The sequence below is a fragment of the Salmo trutta genome, chromosome 23 (genome assembly GCF_901001165.1).
Source record: "Salmo trutta chromosome 23, fSalTru1.1, whole genome shotgun sequence".
Classification (NCBI taxonomy): Eukaryota; Metazoa; Chordata; class Actinopteri; order Salmoniformes; family Salmonidae; genus Salmo; species Salmo trutta.
In genome coordinates, this window is record NC_042979.1 from 1,848,283 (window position 1) to 1,872,731 (window position 24,449).

General features: G+C 42.6%; 1 protein-coding gene across 2 annotated transcripts in view; it reads left to right on the forward strand.

Moving 5' to 3' along the window:
- The first annotated feature begins 3,175 nt into the window (after positions 1 to 3,175).
- LOC115159081 (calmodulin-regulated spectrin-associated protein 1-B) overlaps positions 3,176 to 24,449 on the forward strand; it is a 167,902-nt gene continuing 146,628 nt past the window's right edge. Inside the window, exons 1-2 of one of the 2 annotated variants that reach the window (XM_029708458.1) lie at positions 3,176 to 3,425; positions 4,296 to 4,465. In XM_029708458.1, coding sequence (XP_029564318.1) covers positions 4,297 to 4,465 — 169 coding nt within the window. In that variant the 5' untranslated portion in view covers positions 3,176 to 3,425; position 4,296. Of the gene's footprint in view, positions 3,426 to 3,565; positions 3,754 to 4,295; positions 4,466 to 24,449 lie in introns of those variants that run through there. The other variant, XM_029708457.1, reaches the window with a different exon arrangement.

The following is a 24,449-nucleotide window of genomic DNA, read 5'->3' on the forward strand; positions in this document are numbered from 1 at the left end:
AATGAATAACATTGTTCTATTCTCTTTGATTTAGTTCCTGTTGCAACTCATACAAATGACCGAATGGATGACATACTGACGGCCATACGTCTGGACAACCTTCTTCGGGAGCGCCGGCGCCAACCTCTCTCCTCGCCCTCCTCATTTGGCTGTCCTGAGGCAGAACCTGAACCCATGGAGGTAGGGGTCACATAGCTCTCTGCGGCAGAGCTGGGGCTCTGTCCTATTTGTGGCCAGGAGGGGCACCAGCTTCAGCCGTGTCCTGTGCTTCCCAACCCGGATTCGACTAGGGCAGAGGGGCGGCTCCATGATCTTCCGTCTCCCAGGGTAGGCCTGAGTATTCCATCATCATCCTTTTCCGCCAAACCCTTTCTGGTTTCCATTTCACTGGCTGGCTGTCCCTTAGGTGTTGTCTCAACAGCTTTAGTGGACTCCGGTGCCATAGGTAACTTCTTTGACCAGGCCCTCGCCTCTTCTATGAACATAACCTCGTACCTGCTAATCCTCTCCTTTTCCGGTCCAAGCCCTGGAAAATCGACCATTGGGACCTGGTACAATCACGCACATCCCAGCACCACTTACCCTTAGCGTGGGACCCATTCACCAGGAAAGCCTTCCCTTCCTCATCATCACCGTACCCATACACAAAGTCTTCCTCCAATGTCATAACCCCACCATCTCCTGGTCGAGGTTGAAAATCACCACCTGGGCACCAGGATGCCGGAAGACCTGCTTTCCCGTACCCTGTGGTTCCACATCTGTTGAGAGTCCTGTAAATGCCCTCCAGCCCATCATTCGGCCCTCCTGTATCATTGGCCCCGTGTTTTGGGGCGTAGATGTGGACATCCGCCCGGATCTGGAGAGGGAACCAGCCCTTCTGAATGCATGTACGTCCCCACGGGGGTAAGAGTTCGGCTGTTGACCTGGGCACACACATCCCTCGCAGCTGGACACCCAGGTATCACCTGCACCATTCAATCCATCTCCGCTAAGTACTGATGGCCCACCTTGGCACAGGACGTCGCCTGCTATGTCAACTTGTGTTCAGTATGTGCCCAAACAAAATCTCCCCGATCTCCGCTCCAGCAGCGAAACTCATTCCCATTCCCGTGCCTCAGCGGCCTTGGTCTATCTGTCCATGGATTTTGTCACTGATATCCCTCTCTCTGGTCTCCCCACCTCTCTCCAGATCGCTGAGGGACTGTTCCAGCGGGTTTTCCAGCAGTATGGCTTTCCGGAGGACCTCGTCTCTAACCGTGGCCCCCAATTCACATTGCTGGTATGGAGAGTCTTCATGGAGAAGCTGGGGGCCACGGCCAACCTCACATCCCAGTACCAGCCTCAGTCCAACGGCCCGGTGGAGACAACCAACCAGGAGCTGGGGAGGTTCCTTACGAGTCACTGCCAGGACCAGCAGGGGGAGTGGGCCCAGTTCCTTCCCTGGGCGGAGTACACCCAGAACTCACTCCGTCACTCCTCCACCGGGCTGACTCCCTTCCAGTGCATCCTGGGATGTCAGCCGGCCCTGGCCCCGGGGACCTCGAGCCAGACCGAAGCCCCTGCGGGGGACGAGTGGTTCTGTGTCCAGAAGGAGCAGGCGTTCCATTCTGGTGATCGCGTCTGGCTCTCCACCAGGAACCTGAGCCCCCGGTTTGTGGGGCCCTTCAAGGTCATCCGGAGGTTCAACGAGGTAACATACCATTTACAACTCCCCACCAACTGCCAGATCTCACCATCTTTTCATGTTTCCCTTCTCAGGTCGGTGGTTCCTGGTCCCCAGGCTGATGCCTACCCTTGCAACACCCCATTGCCTCCCCTGGACATCGATGGGACCCCTGCCTATGCCGTCAGGTCCCTACTGGAATCCTGACGTTGTTCAGTACGATACTCCTGGTTTGTTCATCTGCCATGTCTTATTATTTTTTTTTACTTTTACTCCTTTTTCTCCCCAATTTCGTGGTATCCAATTGGTAGTTACAGTCTTCTCTCATCGCTGCTACTCCTGTACGGACTCGAGAGAGGCGAAGGTCGAGCGCAATCCGTCCTCCGAAACCCGACCCAACCAAGCCGTACTGCTTCTTGACACAATGGCCGCTTAACCCGGAAGCCAGCCACACCAATGTGTCGGAGGAAACACCGTACACCTGGCGACCGTAACGGCGTGCATGCGCCCGGCCCACCACAGGAGTTGCTAGAGCGTGATGGGACAATGACATCTCTGCTGGCTAAACCCTCCCCTAACCTGGACGATGCTGGGCCAATTGTGCACCTCCCCATGGGTCTCCCGGTCGTGGTCAGCTGCAACAGAGCCTGGACTCGAACCAGGATCTCTAGTGGCACAGCTAGCAAATCCGATGCAGTGCCTTAGACCACTGCGCCACTCGGGATTATTATTAGACTGTCTTTCTGAACCTCATTCCTTTCTCACTGTGTATACGTCACACTTCTTTGACAACTGGAGCTGCTATCCTTTCACCCTCTCCCATGGCTGTTAGCTAGCTACCCACAAATGCATTTGGAGTTTGTGTTTTTAATCATACAATGATAAATACACCAAGATAGCTAGCTAATATGAAGTTAGGTAGCTAGTGATATTGAATTCACTTAGCCATCTATACAGTATGTAAAGTTGGCAAGCTAGCTTCGTTAGCAGCTCATTTGAGTTAGCCTGCACTGTAGCTAGCTAATAATACATAGTTTTTTAAAACATTTTTTAAATGTATTTCCTTTCTTGAATAGGTTCTCCCAGCAGTGTGGACTATGGGAGACAAGGCAACAGTTTGTTTGTCAACAGAGTGTTTTAGAGCATATTACTATTTACCTGTGAACAAATTCATTAAATGGAGAATGGATTACACTATTTGCCCATTTAATAACCAGACCTTCATACAAACTTGCTATGCTGAATTCTTGATGCACAATTGGACGTGCTGCTATATCCTGCTATATGCTGCCAGCACACCCACAAGCGAGCCATTCTGGGCAACTAATGTACACTAGCCATGAGTCTTTTCCCTACGAAGTGATAGGATATATAAGTTAACCTGTACACGATTTTGTGCCAAATAAATTAAATTGTTACAGGTGTCAAGCTTATGGGCATGTGGCAGCAGAGTGTAGGAGGGAGGTGTGAGAAGTGTGCAGAAAGGCATGTGACAAAGTAATGTGCATTGGGGAAAGAAAAGGTATGTGTCAATTGTTGGGGTGCCCATGGAGCTGGGGATCTGAAATATCTGGTGCGAAAGAGGCAGGTTGAGTTTTCCAGGGTTAGAGTAGTGTAGAAGTTGTAGTATGCTGAGGCAGTGAAGAAAGTAGAGGAAGATGGGTCAAGGTGGAGGGATCCTGACAGGAGTGGTGTGAACAGAGAGATAGGCCAACAAGTGATATATGCTTCAGTAAGAAGTACTGCACGGCAGGGATGGAACGTAAGTCGCAGAAAGGTTGTGGTGACAGGGTGTTTTTTTTTTTTTTTACAAGCTCAGAGTTAGATGGTAGGGTATTTGTTTTGCAATGTATAAGGGAGTTATACTCCAGGGTAGTAGGTGGCGATAATGCAACATTTATTGGATGCCAACCGCCGTTAAACCCCATCTAAGAAGAACTGCACATCATATTGTCCTGCTGGTCAGTTAGTGGGGAGGACCAAACCGTAACTTTAGCTGTGGTGAAAACGATGTTTTTTTTGTTCTTTAGATTGTAAGGATACGTCACTATTCGTCAAAGCTGGATTGTGGATCTCGTGCTCATTTAAAAGTAATATTTTATTGCTTTAAAATTAATCAACTGTACAATGACTGTATTTGATAACTAGCCAGTTAGCATAGCTAACTAATTTGGCTGACGTTAGCCGTGTCACCTCTCAAATAAGCTTAGCGTTGCTGCTAGACTAGAAAACTAACGAAGCTCATTCATACACAGCCTGGCTGGTAGCTATAGCTAGTTGGCTAATCAACTAACTATGATAAGCGAATTTAATCAATTAACGTGCTATTTGTGTGTCGTTATTTTATTTTGCGAGAATTATGAATCGAGACTAAGGTTAGTTACGTTTGGTGGTTGACCATCCGCTATAATCTTGTTTTTCCAGAGGTAGGCGTTTCATACATGCGCCACGATGCATTTATTTTGTTATACTAGCACATGAACTATCTAGCTATCTAGCGTTACTGTCTGTGATTGTATTTATACAGTACATGAGAATGCAGTTCCTTTGCTAGCAAATTAGCTAGTGCATACAGTTGACATTGGTAAACGTCATTGTTCTTTCTAACTAGTCTGTGGTTTGTCTGGTGCAGGATGGATTTAGACGTGTGTGCTGGCGGAAACAGTACCAAGGGAAAAGCTGGTTCGGCTCATGCAGGTGAAGGAGGCGCTATGGCGATCGTGCCTCTGGAGCTCTATGACTCCGCTAGAGCGAAAATAGATGCAAATCTCCGCTGGCTGTTAGCCAAAGCTTACGGTATAGGTATGTGTTTTCTCTTGGGCAGGTGCTCGCAATCTTTTGTGTTTTGAATATTGAAACGCTACTGTAAGCTTTGGGACACAACGGGAGGCTGTCTATTGCTTGGACTCCCTGAGTTGTACTTCATTTTGGTAGATGGCGACGGAAAATAACCATGCCACAATATAGCCGACTTCTTGTCAATAAAAGCATATGTAAATGTCTAGGCAGTCAATTTACCAGAAAAAGTGAAATATGCCCCTCTCTGTCAAATAAATATTTGAATCCAACTTTTGTCCAAACAGCACCATATTCCTGCGGTGTAAACAGTGGTAGATTTGTACACTGAACAAAAATATGAACGTAACATGTGAAGTGTTGGTCCCATGTTTCATGAGCTAAAATAAAAGATCCCAGAAATGTTCCATATGCACAGAAAGCTTATGAATACAAATTTGTTTACATCCCTGTTAGTGTGCATTTCTCCTTTGCCAAGATAATCCAACCACCTGACAGGTGTGGCATATCAAGAAGCTGATTAAACAGCATTGTCATTACACAGGTGCACCTTGTGCTGGGGACAATAAAAAGCCACTCTAAATTGTGCAGTTTTGTGTCACAACGCAATGCCACAAATGTCTCAAGTTTTGAGGGAGTGTGCAATTGGCTTGCGACTGCAGGAATGTCCACCATAGCTGTTGCCAGATTATTTTATGTTAAATTCTCTACCATAAACTGCCACCAATATTGTTTTTGAAAATTTGGCAGTACGTCCAACCTACATCACAACTGCAGACCAGGTGTAAACACGCCAGCCCAGGACCTGCACATCTGGCTTCTTCACCTACGGGATCATCTGAGACCAGCCACCTGGACAGCTAATGAAACTGGGTTTGCAAAAGTGAATAATTTCTGCACAAACTGTCAAACCATCTCAAGGAAGCTCATCTGCGTGCTCGTCGTCTTGACCTGACTGCAGTATGGCGTCGTAACCGACTTAAGTGAACACGCTGGAGAAGTGTGCTCTTCTAGGATGAATCCCAGTTTCAACTGTACTGGGAAGATAGCATGTATGGCGTTGTGAACAGAGTACCCCATGGTGGGGTTTTGGTATGGGCAGGCATAAGCTACGGACAACAAACACAAGTGCATTTTTTTGATGGAGATTTGAATGCACAGAGATACTGTGAAGAGATCCTGGGGCCCATTGTTGTGCCATTCATTCGCCGCCATCACCTCATGTTTCAGCATGACAATGCACGCCCCTACCGATATCTGATATTTTCCTTGCCAAAAAAAACGATACCGATAACCGATATTTAAAATTTTAGAATAGCTTTTAAGCATTCTAGTACAGTTAAATAGTTACCACACACACACATGGACGCAGCGGTCTAAGGCACTGCATCTCAGTGCAAGAGGCGTCACTACAGTCCCTCGTTGGAATCCAGGCTGTGTCACATCCGGCTGTGATTGGGAGCCCCATAGGGCCCAGCATAGTCCGGGTTTGGCCGGGGTAGGCCGTCATTGTAAATAAGAATTTGTTCTTAACTGACTTGGCTAGTTAAATAAAGGTAACACACCACACTGACCAAAAAGTTATTTTGTTGGCATTTACTTATTTTATTTATTTTTATTTATTTCACCTTTATTTAACCAGGTAGGCTAGTTGAGAACAAGTTCTCATTTACAACTGCGACCTGGCCAAGATAAAGCAAAGCAGTGCGACACAAACAACACAGTTACACATGGAATAAACAAACATGCAGTCAATAACACAATAGAAAAAAGTCTATATACAGTGTGTGCAAATGAGGTAAGATAAGGGAGGTAAGGCAAAAATAGGTAATTGTGGCAAAATAATTACAATTTAGCAATTCAACTCTGGAGGGATAGATGTGCAGAAGATGAATGTGCAAGTGGCGATACTGGGGTGCAAAGGAGCAAAATAAATGAATAACAGTATGGGGATGAGGTAGTTGGATGGGCTATTCACAGATGGGCTATGTACAGGTGCAGTGATCTGTGAGCTGCTCTGACAGCTAATGCTTAAAGTTAGTGAGGGAGATATGAGTCTCCAGCTTCAGTGATTTTTGCAATTCGTTCCAGTCATTGGCAGCAGAGAACTGGAAGGAAAGGCGACCAAAGGAGGAATTGGCTTTGGGGGTGACCAGTGAAATATACCTGCTGGAGCACGTACTACGGGTGGATGCTGCTATGGTGACCAGTGAGCTGAGATAAGGCGGGGCTTTACCTAGCAAAGACTTATAGATGACCTGGAGCCAGTGGGTTTGGCGACGAATATGAAGCGATGGCCAGCCAACGAGAGCGTACAGGTCGCAGTGGTGGGTAGTATATGGGGCTTTGGTGACAAAACGATGGCACTGTGATAGCCTGCATCCAATTTGCCAAGTAGAGTGTTGGAGGCTATTTTGTAAATAACATCGCCGAAGTCAAGGATCGGAGGGATAGTCAGTTTTACGAGGGTATGTTTGGCAGCATGAGCGAAGGATGCTTTGTTGCGAAATAGGAAGCCGATTCTAGATTTAATATTGGATTGGAGATGCTTAATGTGAGTATGGAAGGAGAGTTTACAGTCTAACCAGACACCTAGGTATTTATAGTTGTCCACATATTCTAAGTCAGAACCGTCCAGAGTAGTAATGCTGGAGGTTATGATATCGTTTAGGACCTTGAGCGTGGCTGAGGTGCACCCGTGACCAGTTCGGAAACCAGATTGCGTAGCGGCGAAGGTGTGGTGGGACTCGAAATGGTCGGTGATCTGTTTGTTAACTTGGCTTTTGAAGACCTTGGAAAGGCAGGGTAGGATAGATATAGGTCTGTAGCAGTTTGGGTCTTTGAAGAGGGGGATGACCGCGGCAGCTTTCCAATCTTTGGGGATCTCAGACGATATGATAGAAAGGTTGAACAGGCTAGTAATAGGGGTTGCAACATTTTCGGCTGATAATTTTAGAGAGGGTACAGATTCTCTAGCCCTGCTGATTTGTAGGGGTCCAGATTTTGCAGCTTTTTCCGAACATCAGCTATCTGGATTTGGGTGAAGGATAAATGGGGGAGGCTTGGGCAAGTTGCTGTTGGGGGGGGTGCAGGGCTGTTGACCGGGGCAGGGGTGGCCAGGTGGGAAGCATGGCCAGCCGTAGAAAAATGCTTATTGAAATTCTCAATTATCGTAGATTTATCGGTGGTTTCCTAGCCTCAGTGCAGTGGGCAGCTGGGAGGAGGTGCTCTTTTTCTCCATGGACTTTACAGTCTCCCAGAACTTTATGGGAGTTTGTGCTGCAGGATGCAAATTTCTGTTTGAGAAAGCTAGCCTTTGCTTTCCTAACTGCCTGTGTATATTGGTTCCTAACTTCCCTGAAAAGTAGCATTTCACAGGGGCTATTCGATGCTAATGCAGTATGCCACAGGATGTTTTTGTGCTGGTCAAGGGCAGTCAAGTCTGGAGTGAACCACGGGCTATATCTGTTCCTGGTCCTACATTTTTTGAATGGGGCATGCTTATTTAAGATTGTGAGGGAAGATCTTTTAAAGAATAACCAGGCATCTTCTGCTGACGGAATGAGGTCGATATCCTTCCAGGATACCCGGGCCAGGTCGATTTGAAAGGCCTACTCGCTGAAGTGTTTTAGGGAGCGTTTGACATTGATGAGGGGTGGTCGTTTGACCGCAGACCCATTACGGACGCAAGCAATGAGGCAGTGATCGCTGAGATCCTGGTTGAAGACAGCAGAGGTGTATTTGGAGGGCAGGTTGGTTTTACCAGGTAGGTTCATTGATTGTTTGTGTGAGATTGAGGGCATCAAGCTTAGATTTTAGGAAGGCTGGGGTGTTAAGCATGTCCCAGTTTAGGTCACCTAACAGCACGAGCTCTGAAGATAGATGGGGGGCAATTAATTCACATATGGTGTCCAGGGCAAGGCTGGGGGCAGAAGGTGGTCTATAGCAAGCGGCAATGGTGAGGCACTTGTTTCTGGAAAGGTGGATTTTTAAAAGTAGAAGCTCAAATTGTTTGGGCACAGACCTGGATAGTAAGACAGAACTCTGCAGGCTATCTCTGCAGTAGATTGCAACTCTGCCCCCTTTGGCAGCTCTATGTTGTCAGGAAATGTTATAGTTAGGGATGGAAATTTTAGGGTTTTTGGTGGCCTTCCTAAGCCAGGATTCAGACACGGCTAGGACATATGGGTTGGCGGAGTGTGCTAAAGCAGTAAATAAAATAAACTTAGGGAGGAGGCTTCTAATGTTAACATGCATGAAACCAAGGTTTTTATGGTTACAGAAGTCAACAAATGTGAGCTCCTGGGGAATGGGAGTGGAGCTAGGCACTGGAGGGCCCTCTACATCACCAGAGGGGCAGAGTAGGATAAGGGTACGGCTAAAGACTATACGAACTCGTCGTCTAGTACGTTCGGAACAGAGAGTAAAAGGAGCAGGTTTCTGGGCATGGTAGAATAGATTCAATGCATAATGTACACACAAAGGTATGGTAGGATGTGAATACAGTTGAGGTATACCTAGGCATTGAGTGACAATGAGAGAGTTATTGTCTCTAGAAATATCAATTAAACCAGGTGAGCTCACCGCATGTGTGGGAGTTGGGGCAAGAGGGTTAGCTGAGGCATGTTGAGCAGGGCTGGCGGCTCTACAGTGAAATAAGACAACAATCACTAACCAAAATAGCAATGGGCAAGAGGGTTAGCTGAGGCATGTTGAGCAGGGCTGGCGGCTCTACAGTGAAATAAGACAACAATCACTAACCAAAATAGCAATGGACAAGGCATATTGACATTAGGGAGAGGCATGCGTAGCCGAGTGATCATAGGGTCCAGTGAGTAGCTGAGTGGGCTGGAGACACGATGATTCAGACAGCTAGCGGGCCGGGGCTAGCAGAAGGGCCTTAGAGCGACGTCGCGACGGAAGAAGTCTGTGGTAACCCCCTTGTGCGGTTACGTCGGCAGACCAGTCGTGATGGATCAGCAGGGGTCCGTGTAGTAAAAGGTATAGTAGCCCAAGAAATTGGCTGATGGACCTCTTCAGCTAACAGTCCGATATGCTCTTGACGGCTAGCAGGCTAGCAGATGGGCATTCAGGGGACGTCGTGACGGAGGAGCCTGTTGAAAACCCCCTCTGGCGGATTACATCAGTAGTCCAGTCGTGATGGATCGGCGGGGCTCCGTATCGGCAGTAAAAGGGGTCCAGGCCAATTTTCAAAATAGGTATTGTAGCCTAAGGAGTGGCTGATGGACCTCTTCAGCTAGCTGGGAGATGGGCCTAGCATAGGCTAGGTCCAGGCTAATTGGTGCTTGCTTCCGGATAGAGACGTTAGCCAGGAGAAGCCAATCGGATAGCAGCTTGCTAGCTGCGATGATCCAGGTGAAGAGGTTCAGAGCTTGCGGTAGGAATCTGGAGATCTCAAGGCCATCAGACTGTTAAACAGCCATCACTAACATTGAGTGGCTGCTGCCAACTACTGACTCAAATCTCTAGCCACTTTAATAATAAAAGATTGGATGTAATAAATGTATCACTAGTCACTTTAAACAATGCCACTTTATATAATGTTTACATGCCCTACATTACTCATCTCATATGTATCTACTGTACTCTATACCATCTACTGCATCCTGTCGATGCCGTTCAGCCATCGCTCATCCATATATTTATATGTACATATTCTTATTCATTCCTTTGTTGTTGTGAAATTGTTAGATTACTTGTTAGATATTACTGCATGGTCGGAACTAGAAGCACAAGCATTTCGCTACACTTACATTAACATCTGCTAACCATGTGTATGTGACCAATAAAATGTGATTTGATATGGAGAAAAACAAGTCCGATTAAGCTCTGGGTTGAATCGTGCTGAGCACATTGGCAGGAGTTGTCCGGGATAAAGGTTAGCTGATGACCGCTAGCAGTGGCTAGCTGACTGCTAGTTAGCTGGCTAGCTTCTATTCGGGGTTCCGGTTCTAAAGTAAAGAAAATAGCAGATCCATACCACATTGGGTAAGGCGGGTTGCAGGAGAGTATGTTGAAGTTGGGGTTAAGAAAAATAGAAAAAATATGTGTGAAGAAAAAATATATAAAAAGATATATATACACGGGACAAGACGAAGACAAAAGACACCTGACTGCTACGCTATCTTGGATTTAGAGTATTTCCCCATTACCATTAAAACATAATCAAAACCTATTTCTTTCACTTGCTGTGCTGTTTCGTTGTTCATTTGTTCAGTCATTTCATTCTCAACCAGGATTTCATCATACATGTCGAGCAGCGAAGTTTCAGCTGTCTGTCTGTCCGTGGCCTCTCTTCCTCTGTGCGCACTTTCACTGTGTCCGTTTCTATCTGTCCAGCTGTGTGTGTGACATTTCACGTAAACCCTGTTTCTTGTCTGCATCGAAGTAGCAGTCCTTGTACATAGCATCGAGCATGGTGGCGACATAGTAAAGAGAGAGTGCCACCGAATCGCTTGTTCACAGCCTGTGTCGGCAGTTTTGTTGAGCAGGCGATTCAAGGCCATGACAGAGGGTTTCACGTCTGCTGCAGACGCTGTTGATGAGCTTATTTCTCAAGTCCAGTTGTTCGAATGGAGCTAGCTAGTGTGTTGATGTTTATAAGTTTCAAACATTTTCTCAAATACTATTGAAATGGCAGCAGCGGTATGACAACCAGCACGTTCATGAGCATGCAATACGACTTTCTTCAGTACGAAATCCTCGACGACCCACTGTGCTGTCAGACTCGGCATGCTCATGGGGCTGATATATTGCTGGTCCAAATGTCATTCGTGAAGCTAATATCAGTGACACCATTTTTTTTTTTTAGCAGTGCTGCTATTGCTGTGTAACTCTGGTAGGTCAACATCTGAAAAATAGCGCATTTGGTAGTGTGTACCGGGACTCGACCAGTCAGCGAAAGCCAACATCACCCTCGACAGAGAACGGTTGATTGTCAAGAGCAATGAATTCCATTATCTTGGCGTTAATGGATTTCGCTTTGAGTTGTCTCGCTGAGATTTTCTTACTCTCAGATGACTGCTCGATCCACACAGCAGACATTGTGGGCTAGGTTAGAAATTCTGTGTTGCACGTGTAGCTCAACATTTTACGTGGCGTCATTACGTCATGTACCTACGTTATATAGGTATGCACGTCAGCTTTGACATCGGTTTTGAACATCGGCGTTAAACTAGACATCGGGCTGATGTTGGCATTTTTAGCTAATATCGTCCGATTCCGATAAATTCACCGATATATCGTGCATCCCTACTTTGGATCGAGGTGTACAACGGCGTGTTCCAGTTCTCGACAATATCCAGCAACTGCGAAACAGCCATTGAAGAGGAGTGGGACAACATTCCACAGGCCACAATCATGTCGCGCTGCATGAGGCGGTCACATCACTGGTTTTGTGATCTACGTCCCTACTTTTTTGTTGTGTAGATTTCTTGGTAGGAAGTCTCACAAAGTGTGAGGTCTAATGACAGCCTGCTGTCTAACGTGGCAGAAATATGATGCGGTTTGGACAAAAGTTGGATTGATATTTATTTAATAGCGAGGGACACATTTCACTTTGTCTGATAAGTAGAGTTTCTAGAGATTATACAGATGCTTTTGCTTACAGGAAATGTTTTTGTGGTATGGTTATTTTCCGTCGCCAAGCACCAGAACCACGCACAACTCCGGGAGTCCATCCAATACACAGACTGTTGTGTCCCAAAGCTACTACTGTTGAAGTCTGTTAATGGGAAACATTATGTTAAAACAACAAAAACAACTGTCTGTCTCTAGATCTAGTTGTTTTGTCTCACTGTGGTGCCACAGATTTGGCACCAGAACTCAGACCTGCATGAATGTCATGAGCTAGCTAATTCACCTGTTGTTTTTGTCTGGGGTTTATGGCTCAGTAAAATGAAGGTTAGGCTGCATATGCCACTTATTGTGTGACCGATATAACAGCTCTAATTCTGACAGATCAGGATTTAGACAGGTGGTGGTTGAAGTGTGCACGTATCTTTATTTACCCTTCTTTGAGCAGCTTACTGGCTGCAGAAATTGTGTGTGTCTGTGGTGAGGGAGGGATTGGATGTGCTTGAGGATGATTGTTGTCCTCTTGAGTCAAGGAATATTCTCTGGCTAAACCCACCTCAAGCAATTTTATTCACAATGGTCATCTTATTACACACTGCATCGCTCATCACTACTCGCTCCTTGTGTGTCTGTGTGTGTGTCCTGCAGAGAGACATTAAAGCTACAATATGTAACTTTTTGTGTGACCTGACCAAATTCAGATAGAAAAGGTCTAACGCTTCTTATACTTGCTTTCAAAGATAATGACATGTCTATAACACACATTTCTATGTGTGCAACTTCTATGCTTCCCGGTCTTAAGTTTCATTTTTGTGTCTTACTTTCGGATTTGTACAACACCTTCAAACAGCTGAAAATACATTTATTTGTGGTTATGGAAAATATATTTCGCCTGCGGTTTAGATGGTACAATGATTCCGAACACTAATCTAGCTTGTTTTGTCACATAAACTGAAATTAGGCAAACTTTTAGAATTTTTGCAACCAGGAAATGGCAAAGCGATTTCTGCATAGTGCATCTTTTTAACCTGTTGGGGCTAGGGTCAGTATTTTCACGGCCAGATGAAAAACGTACCCAATTTAACCGTCCCACCTACTCAACAGCCAGTGTAATCCCGTGGCGCGATATTCAAATGCCTTAGAAATGCTATTACTTCAATTTCTCAAACATATGACTATTTTACACCATTTTAAAGACAAGAATCTCGTTAATCTAACCACACTGTCCGATTTCAAAAAGGCTTTACAACGAAAGCAAAACATTAGATTATGTCAGCAGAGTACCCAGCCAGAAATAATCAGACACCCATTTTTCAAGCTAGCATATAATGTCACATAAACCCAAACCACAGCTAAATGCAGCACTAACCTTTGATGATCTTCATCAGATGACAATCCTAGGACATTATGTTATACAATACATGCATGTTTTGTTCAATCAAGTTCATATTTATATCAAAAACCAGCTTTTTACATTAGCATGTGACTAGCATTCCCACCGAACACTTCCGGTGAATTTAATAAATTACTCACGATAAACGTTCACAAAAAACATAACAATTATTTTAAGAATTATAGATACAGAACTTCTTTATGCACTCGCTATGTCCGATTTTAAAATAGCTTTTCTGTGAAAGCACATTTTGCAATATTCTGAGTAGATAGCCCGGCCATCACAGGCTAGCTATTTTGACACCCACCAAGTGTGGTACTCACCAAACTCCGATTTACTATTAGAAAAGTTTGATTACCTTTGCTGTCTTTGTCAGAATGCACTCCCAGGACTTCTACTTCAATAACAAATGTTGGTTTGGTTCAAAATAATCCATAGTTATATCCAAATAGCGGCGTTTTGTTCGTGCGTTCAAGACACTATCCGATGGGTAAAGAAGGGTGACGCGCCCGACGCGTTTCGTGACAAAAAATGTCAAAATATTCCATTACCGTACTTCGAAGCATGTCAACCGCTGTTTAAAATCAATTTTTATGCTATTTTTCTCGTAAAAAAGCGATAATATTCAGACCGGGAGTGGTTGTTTTCGTTCAAAGAGAGAGAAAGTAAACATGGTGTCGGCTCGGGCACGCGCCTCCAGTCTCATTTGTTCTCAGATCGACCACTTACAAAATGCGCTAATATTTTTCAGCCAGGGCCTGCAAAGCCACCATTCAGCTTTCTGTCGCCTTCTGAGAGCCCATGGGAGCGTTAGAAAATGTCACGTCATGCCAGAGATCCCCTGTTTTGGTTAGAGATGATCAAGAAGGCCATGAAATGGTCAGAGAGAGCGCTTCCTGTTTGGAATCTTCTCAGGTTTTGGCCTGCCAAATGAGTTCTGTTGTACTCACAGACACCATTCAAACAGTTTTAGAAACTTTAGGGTGTTTTCTATCCAAATCAAACAATTATATGCATATTCTAGTTACTGGGCAGGAGTAGTAACCAGTTTAAATCGGGTACGTTTTTTATCCGGCCGTGCAAATACTGCCCCCTAGCCCCAACAGGTTAAACAGGTTACTACTCTGGCCCAGAAAATAGAATATGCATATTATTAATAGATTTGGATAGAAACCACTCTGAAGTTTCTAAAACTGTTTGAATGGTGTCTCTAAGTAAAACAGAACTCATATGGCAGGCAAAAACCTGAGAAAAAATACAAGCAGGAAATTAAAATCTTGTGGCTGTACTATTTTCGAGTCATTGCCAATGGAACACACAGTGACAAAGGATTCATTTTGCACTTCCTATGAGATTAATATGCTGATATATGCACATGATTGATATATGCACATGATAGCATATTTCATGAGCATTCATTACTATTTCTTGCCAATTGAAAACATGGGGTTTTTATGCTAGCATGTCAGTCTCACAGTAACAACGTAACATGAACTACAACAATATAGATTTCAGGCATTCACAGCTTACATTTTTAAATGCATTTGGTCTTATTTTACTGTCGACATGATTGTGGCCTGTGGAATGCTCTTTAGGTTTTATCACCCAAAGACATCGTAAATCTCCTTTGTCAGTGTTATCTCATAGAGGCCCTCAGTAGAACACACACACAATAGTTAACAGAATACTCTATTCTGTCGAATAAAACAACCATTATAATGCAATACAAGCATTATAACATAATCTTGCAATTTCCATGACATTCCCCCATTTTGAGAGTCCTCAATTTAAAAGAAAATTACAAGATTTATTCACATGGAAAATGCATATATTCTACATAAACCAAAAATCACAAAAACAATAACTCATTGCATGGGGTTCCTGCACATGATCAGCTTCCACAACACTAACTCAGCCTCATTCAAACCCCCAACACATTGTTTTAAGCACTCTAGCAATTTGTCTGGGAAGGTTATGATACACAGTCACCTGCATGAACCCATGAAGAATAACAAAAAATTCATACGGTTTATGAGATTCAAAGCTATATTTTCCATAGACAGTGAAAAGCACATAGTTATCTTTCACACTCCAATGGATCAGCATAGTCTGTTGGACAAATCCAGGTAGTGACTCCTAGTTAAAATAAAATGTATTCCCTTGGTTTGTAATGAACATGACCCAAGACAAGCATCATGATTCCACTATTTATAAAGTAATGCCAATAGATCAAAATGGATTAGGATCAGTTTCATTCTCCAGATAAGAGTTCACCCTCTCCATTCACCATGGCATGTGTATAGTAGTGTCAACATCTTTAGTTTGTAACAACAATCAAAACATTCAATCCCTAATACATTAATTGCTTCACTCGTATAGATATTAACATACTCAACTCAAATCAATCCTTCAGTTTTAAAAATCATTCCATTTCCAAATAAAATCATAATTAGAACCTAATTAATTATCCAACCAAAATGTTAAAATGACATTGCTCAGTGATTCAAATTGAGTGATAGGACCAAAGTAAAAAAACTCAATTTAACACACATCAACATTGGCAGAATGTACATTTATATTAACATCCAGTATAATTATCCCATAATTCTACTATTAACTTTTTTTTTGTATCGCGATTATAATACAAATCAGTATCTCAATGCATTCTTACTCTAAATTACTATAATGTTACGTGGTGTAGACCTCTACAATCAACCTGATACCCCAAAAGTCTAAAAAATTTTGGGCACAGTTGACCAACCCCTCCTCCAGGCACTGATTCTTCTGGCGTCCTCTTCGTTCTTCTTCAGATAGCTTTACAGTTCAAAGTGGTTGGCCCATGATAATGTCCCAATTTCAATGTCTCACCTTTACCACCCATTATGTCTTGTCCATTCGTCAACCAGTATACCAGCAACATAAGAGAAGTTTAGAACAGCACCTTTCCCCATGCTCACTCCACGTGGACTCCTCTCACACTCCTGAGAGAAACATGAGAGAAAAGCAGTTGATAGCTTAGATCGGATACTGTACACCGGTTGCTGGCTCGGCCATTCCTCTTGGTAGAAATGGTGCAGACAGGGCCGTATTCAACGCCTTTGTCACTCTTCTTCAGCCAGTTAGAGGGGGGTTTGAGGTACACACACTGTTCGGTCCACTTATCTCTTCTATGCATTAAGATACCGTCTGATGTCACTTTTCATGATAACCTCGAAAGAACAGATCAGAACAACAGTTTAGTTCAGTTCATTAACTACATGATAAAGTATTACTTTTACCAATTATTCTTAATACAAATGTCTAAACATATGTTAAAGAGAATAACACATTCTATTGAAACTATTCTTTCAAATTGGCTTATACTCCCCATCACACTGTCAACTCCATCGCAGAGCCACAGGATCAGGAAGTTAGACCTATAACCCATCGGGAATAGAACAGAACAAACACCACAATAATACACTCCTTCACATATCACTCCATACACTCCTACACATCACTGAAGGTGTGTAAACTTCAATCCAAAACCTCAAAGGACTGAATCCAAAACCTCAAAGGACTGTATCCTCCCCCATTTTTAACACATAACTCTCCATGAGAGTAATGTATAAAACAACGCTACTAGTAAAAAAAATTCAAATAACATAATCAAATTAAAATCACTACTCTGAAAAACTCCACAAAGAAAAATGATTGTACCCATATGGTCATAGGAAAATAGACTTAAGGCAGCCTACCCTTAGTCAAAGGCAATGCCCTCTCTTTCTTCACATTGGTCCAAATTACAAATATGTCGAAGAACTATGAACTCCATCATAATTATCATATACACAAATTACCTTAAAATCAGTATTACAAATGAACTTAACTTCATTATCCAAATGGCTTTCCAATGAGGGTGATCAAACATAGGTCATAGGTCATACAAACCCTTCAAAGAAGTGTTTCTTATATTAGACAAATTAAAGAAAAATAGTCAAACATTTCCTACATGTTGTATCCCAGGTTCCCAGAACATTCCTTTGTCAAAAGGTGTTTAATTAAAACTCAGAAAATAAAAATTCCAAGATATCTTGGCACTAAGACAAATGGAAAGCTCACCAACCCCAAAGGAAATGGAATACACAAATCAAACAGTATTTTAAAAACACCAACAAATAGTCATAACAAATGTGTTGTGTGTGTGGGTATTTGCAAACCCTAAGATAAACACAACAAAACATTTCCAGGCCTTTTCAATTTGGTAGTTTACGGCCTCAATCTCACTCACTCTCCCCAAGATTAAAGGCCCAGGAAACATTCCAAAGAGAGACAATGAAACCCCCATTTTCCCAGAAAAAAAACACAAAACACTTCGTCAGCATTCATTATACTACACCGATTCAGAAACCCAAAAGTTAACTACAAACAAAACCTAATAGTAATGATAATTCCACTGTACTCCCTCAAATCATTAATCATTAGTTTTAATCTTCCTCAATGTTTATATGTACTTAATTTAGCATGCGCGTAACCTTTAAACACAATTATCCTGCTATAATTACTATCTAAATGTAATCATTTTTCCTCTATCGCAAATGTAGTAAATTTCTCAGCGTAAGGAATTCGTGAAATTCAATCCCAGGCGTTTAATAAAATGTTGTTTGAGACATGTTCTCCCATGTCTCCTTTAACATACATACTTTAGGTGACTTCCATCCATCCTGGAAGAAAGAATCCTATTCAAACACATCAGATAATACAATGTTTAATTAAGTGAAATCAACACCTAAAATAACCAGTAAACAATAAACAAACCCATAACCCCTTTCCAGCAATCTAATCATTTCAACCTGTTGCATAAATTTAGTAAAAACAAACCTGTTGTTTAACAAATCTAAAACCTTTAAAAAGTTGGTGCTGTTTCATCAGCGTAAGAGTCAAAACTAACATTTTTCCACTCATAGCTACAATGTTTGCATGCCCCAAAGGTCAATACTGTTCAGCTCGTACATTAATGATCTTCCTTCTGTCTGTACAGGGTCTGAAATTCCAATGTATGCAGATGATACAGTGATATATGCATTGAAATAGTAAACAGCAAGCTACACAAGAACTCACTACTGTAATGGTTAAGATGACAAAGTTGCTCAGGGACTGTTTGCATCTAAAAAGAAAACACACTCTGCAAAAATCAAACTCAAACTGCTATCCTCTTTAATGACCTGACATTGTTCCACGTAATGGAAACAGATTATAATGTTAGAGTACATTAACTTCCTGCTCAAATTCACTGGTTTTACCTAAACAATAAAACCAAGCAACAATCATCAGAAACTGACCACAAGACTTTTCCTTATTCACACCTGAATCCATTACAGCCCAACATAGCCCAGCGTGCACAACCAACTCTCCTATTCTAAGCAGTAGGCAAAAATATAACCCCTACTCAAACAACTTTCTGCCTTACCTCTATCGTAAGATTAAAAACAAACTTTACAACTTTTTCTCTTCTCTTTCGGCTTCACACTTATGAAATGTCCATGACTTTAAAAATAACATGTAAAGCGCCAAATTTATAAAATACATCAGTCAACCCTTTTGAATAAAAAATACATTTCGGTGGGCACAACTCTATCGCAATTACCTCTCCGCTATTATTAGAATTCATTAGATTTAGGTAACTGTCTCTTCTTTGATTCAGTTATTTAAATACGATTCCATTCTCAATATGTTATTTCAGCAGACCATTTAAGCAACAGACAACGTATTACATCGAAATGGCCTCGCTATTATTTTGAATGAATTAGTCTTTCAATTTAAACTAAACAAGCTATTAAAACGTTTAGTTTATATCTTAAACACTAGCGACTGTATCTTTCCAGGCAAACTTACCAATAGTTGAATTACAATCAGAAACCCAGATTCTGTCGAATAAAACAACCATTATAATGCAATACAAGCATTATAACATAATCTTGCAATTTCCATGACACCAGTTACTGCCTTTTGACAAAGTTGACACAAAAAATATAATATAACCATCCAGGTGCACAGGTGAAATGATTTGCCATATTCCTAAACAAAAGCAGCAGTGCATGAACAATTGTAAAGGATTGCATAAATTAATATTTGTGGAAATTTGACAAAATATAAAAACACATTTTTATTGTCCCCTTGTACACATGCCTTTACACATTAATTACTCTTGTCTTCTCTTTATGATTCGGGTCCACAGTCAGCATAAAGCTTCGGGGCTTTGTGTGAGCAAGCCCCACAAACAAATCGCTTGCATTGCACACAGTTTTCATGGGCCTTGTTTCGTGTGCACCTGCCGCAGGTTTCGCATAGTCTCTTTGAAGCGGTTGCGTGGCATGGCGTCTCTGAAAAGGTCCTCCTCATACCTGTCAGACAAAAAATGACTCCACATCCGTCCTGTTGATGTTTTTGTTCAGCTCCTTTGTCTTGCTCACATTGTGGGAGAGGTTGTTGTCCTGGCACCACACTGCCAGTTCTCTGACCACCTCCCTATAGGCTGTCTCATTGTTGTCAGTGATCAGGCCTACCACTGTTGTGTTGTCAGCAAACTTGATGGTGTTGGAGTCGTGCTTTGCCATGCAATCGTGGGTGAACAGGGAGTACAGGAGGGGACTGAGCACGCACCCCTGAGGGGCCCCACTGTTGAGGATCAGTGTGGCAGATGTGTTGTTGCCTACCCTTACCACCTGGGGGAGGCCAGCCAGGAAGTCCAGGATCCAGTTGCAGACGGAGGTGTTTAGTCCCAGGGTCTTTAGCTTAATGATGAGCTTTGTGGGCGATATGGTGTTGAACGCTGCGCTGTAGTCAATGAACAGCATTCTCACATAGGTGTTCCTTTTGTCCAGGTGGGAAAGGGCAGTTGTGGACTGCGATTGAGATTGCATCATCTATGGATCTGTTGGGGTGGTATGCAAATTATAGTGGGTCTAGGATTTCTGGGATGATGGTGTTGGTCTGAGTCATGACCAGCCTTTCAAAGCACTTCATGGCTACCGACGTGAGTGCTACGGGTCGGTAGTCATTTAGGCAGGCTACCTTCGCTTTCCTGGGCACAGGGACTATGGTGGTCTGCTTGAAACATGTAGGTATTACAGACTCGGTCAGGGAGAGGTTTAACCTGTTGGGGCTAGGGGGCAGTATTTTCACGGCCGGATAAAAAACGTACCCGATTTAAACTGGTTACTACTCTTACCCAGAAACGAGAATATGCATATAATTAGTAGATTTGGGTAGAAAACACCCTAACGTTTCTAAAACTGTTTGAATGGTGTCTGTGAGTATAACAGAACTCATATGGCAGGCCAAAACCTGAGAAGATTCCATACAGGAAGTGCCCTGTCTGACAATTGATTGTCCTTCTGTAGCATCTCTATCGAAAATACAGCATCTCTATCGAAAATACACCACATGCTACCGGTGGCTGAAAACACAATCATCGCGGGATGAACGAGTTACGCATTTCGGGCGGTCCATTTAAAAAATCATTCCTTCCTCCCTCGCCCCCTCGCCCTGCAAGTGTATATTCGTCAGACGTCATGATACGTCATCAGAAGTGTCCATTTAATTTGAGGGCTGAGGGGAGAGGGGGTGTCTTTTAAGTGTTTGGACTGCAGCACCAGTCTCTTTTTCTAGGGAGACCTGGCCAAGAAGGCAGCAACAGTCAATACATTACAGAATTAAAACATACTACAATACAATTCAACAACATGATCCAGCCTAAAAAAAGCATTTACACTTCTGTAACAGTCTCCCATCAATTGCTTTTAATTAATTCAGTAGCACTAACATATCTAGATGAAGCATGGCTTGTAGACCATTCCATGCCTCTGGTGCACAAGACGAGAATGGTAACTGAGGTAAAAAAAACAGGTAAAGAGCGACTTTACCCAAAAGTGCTTTGTAGATAACCACATACATGTATCTTTCTGCACGTATAAAGTGAGGTCCAACCCACCAGTTGGCACAAGGTGCAATGGTTTGTGTGATTGACTTGGCATTTGTAATAAAGCTCGAGGATGCACAATAAACAGTGTCCAGTGTCTGTAAGACAGAGGAGGCTGTATGCGTATACAACAAGTGACCATAATTAATTGCAGAGAGAAAAGTGGCCTGAACAAGCTTCTTTCCAGCCATAAGCGGGAAGCAAGCCTTATTACGAAAATAAAAACCCAATTTACATTTAAGCTTCCTTAAAAGATTATCTACATGAACTTTAAAGGACAACTTGTCATCCAGCCATTTTTTGTTGGCATTTACGTATTTTATTTATATTTATTTATTTAACCTTTATTTAACCAGGTGAGCTAGTTGAGAACAAGTTCTCATTTACAACTGCCACCTGGCCAAGATAAAGCAAAGCAGTGCGACACAAACAACAACACAAAGTTACACATGGAATAAACAAACGTGGTCAATAATACAATGGAAAAGGTCTATATAGAGTGTGTGCAAATGAGGTAGGATAAGGGAGGTAAGGCAATAAAAGGGCCATAGTGGTGAAATAATTACAATATAGCAATTAAACACTGGAGTGATAGATGTGCAGAGATGAGTGTGCAAGTAGAGATACTGGGGTGCAAAGGAGCAAAATAAATAACAGTATGGGGGATGAGGTAGTTGGATGGGCTATTTACAGATTGGCTATGTACAGGTGCAGTGATCTGTGAGCTGCTCTGACAGCTGGTGCTTAAAGTTAGTGAGGGAGATATGAGTCTCCAGCATCAGTGATTTTTGCAGTTCGTTCCAGTCATTGGCAGCAGAGGGTTTGGCTTTGGGGCGTATACCTAGCTATTTTTAGGAGGACCCTTTCAATGGATAAGCCACCAGATGTGACGATTTAACCTTCAGTGGCTGAGTGCGAGCTGTGGTAAAGGTCATGAATTTTGTTTTTTGTACGTTCAAGACCAGTTTGAGACCATAAAGGGAGGCCTGCAGTGACTTAAAATCAGTCTGGAGGTCTTCAACAGCCTGCAACTGAGAAGGAGCACATATATGAATGCATTATCTGCGTATAGAATAAACTTTGCTGGTTGTATCCAATTTCCCAAATCATTCATGAAAATTGAGAACAACACAGAAGAGAGAATGGGACCAAGGCGCAGCGGGTTGCGTGCTCAACATATTTATTAAATAAAATGAGAACACCACGGAAAAACAATAAACAAACTAACGACAGGAACAGAGAAGCAGGCTCAACAAAAGCAGTGCTCTCAAACAACTACCCACAAGTGACAAACAAAAACACACACCTATTTATAGGACTCCCAATCAGAGGCAACTAGAAACACCTGCCTCCAATTGAGAGTCCAGCACCCAACCTACACATAGAAAACGACCCTAGAACATACACAGCGCAAACCCTCTGCCACGTCCTGACCAAAACTAATACAATTACTCCCTCTGCTGGTCAGGACGTGACAACAGGAGCTAAAATGGAACCCTGGGGCACATCTCTATTAATCTCAAGATAGCTAGACTTGTGATTGTCAGCATATACACATTGTGTTCTGTCAAAGATAGTTCCTAAACCAATTAACTACCCCTGAACTGAGATGAATGTTACTGAGTCTAGCTACCAACGATTCATGGTCAACTGAATCAATTGCCTTTGATAAATCAACAAACAGAGCAGCACAATGTTGCTTTTTATCAAGTGCATTTGCCACTGCCATAGCTGCAGTTGTGCTGTGCCCCGATCTAAAGCCAGACTGAACCCCGCTCAGTATGTTTTCAATTTTTTTTAACTGTGAATTCACTACCGATTCATAGACTTTGGCCAGGATAGGGAGTTTGGAGATAGTTGTTAGCATCTGAGGGATCTTCACCCTTTAGTGGTGGGAGGACTTAAGTTGATTTCCAAATGCTGGGTATGGAATTGGTCAAGAGACTCAAGTTGAAAATGTGAGCCAAAGGTTCAGTAATAATACCAGCTGCTATCTTTTAAGAGCTAGGGGTCCAGGTTGTCTGGACCTGCAGACTTTTTAGTGTCTATTGCTTGTAGTGCTATATTGACCTCAGCATAAGAAACAGGCTCAAAGTTAAAATGGTTCACATGAGGGCCTATATCATAGTTTACTGTGACATAGCTTACATTAGAGAGCTGGGCCCCACCATCATCAATAACCGAACCAGCAGATGTGAAGTGCTTGTTAAACTCCTACAATATCAGCTTTATCCTTCACTTCATTAGAATCCATCATTAAATGGTCAGGAAGGCCAGAGGATACATTAGAACCTGACACTGATTTTATTAGCTTCCAGAACTTGGTAGGATTGTTTAGGTTCTCTGTGACTGCATTTAGATAGAACAATTATTTGTAGGCAGATTACATAATTGCACAATATTAACTGCCTTGTTCAGGGACAGAACGAAAGATTTTTACCTTGTCAGCTCAGGGATTCAATCTTGCAACCTTACGGTTAACTAGTCCAACGCCTGCCTGTTACGCAAATGCAGTAAGAAGCCAAGGTAAGTTGCTAGCTAACATTAAATTTATCTTATAAAAAACAATCAATCAATCAATCAATCATAATCACTAGTTAACCTCTCTAGGGTATGTGGGTCAACAGCCAGTGGAATTAGAAATGCTATTAGAAATGCTATTAGAAATGCTATTAGAAACCTTAGAAATGCTATTACTTCAATTTCTCAAACATATGACTATTTTACACCATTTTAAAGACAAGACTCTCGTTAATCTAACCACACTGTCCGATTTCAAAAAGGCTTTACAACGAAAGCAAAACATTAGATTATGTCAGCAGAGTACCCAGCCTGAAATAATCAGACACCCATTTTTCAAGCTAGCATATAATGTCACATAAACCCAAACCACAGCTAAATGCAGCACTAACCTTTGATGATCTTCATCAGATGACACTTCTAGGAGATTATGTTATACAATACATGCATGTTTTGTTCAATCAAGTTCATATTTGTATCAAAAACCAGCTTTTTACATTAGCATGTGACGTTCAGAACTA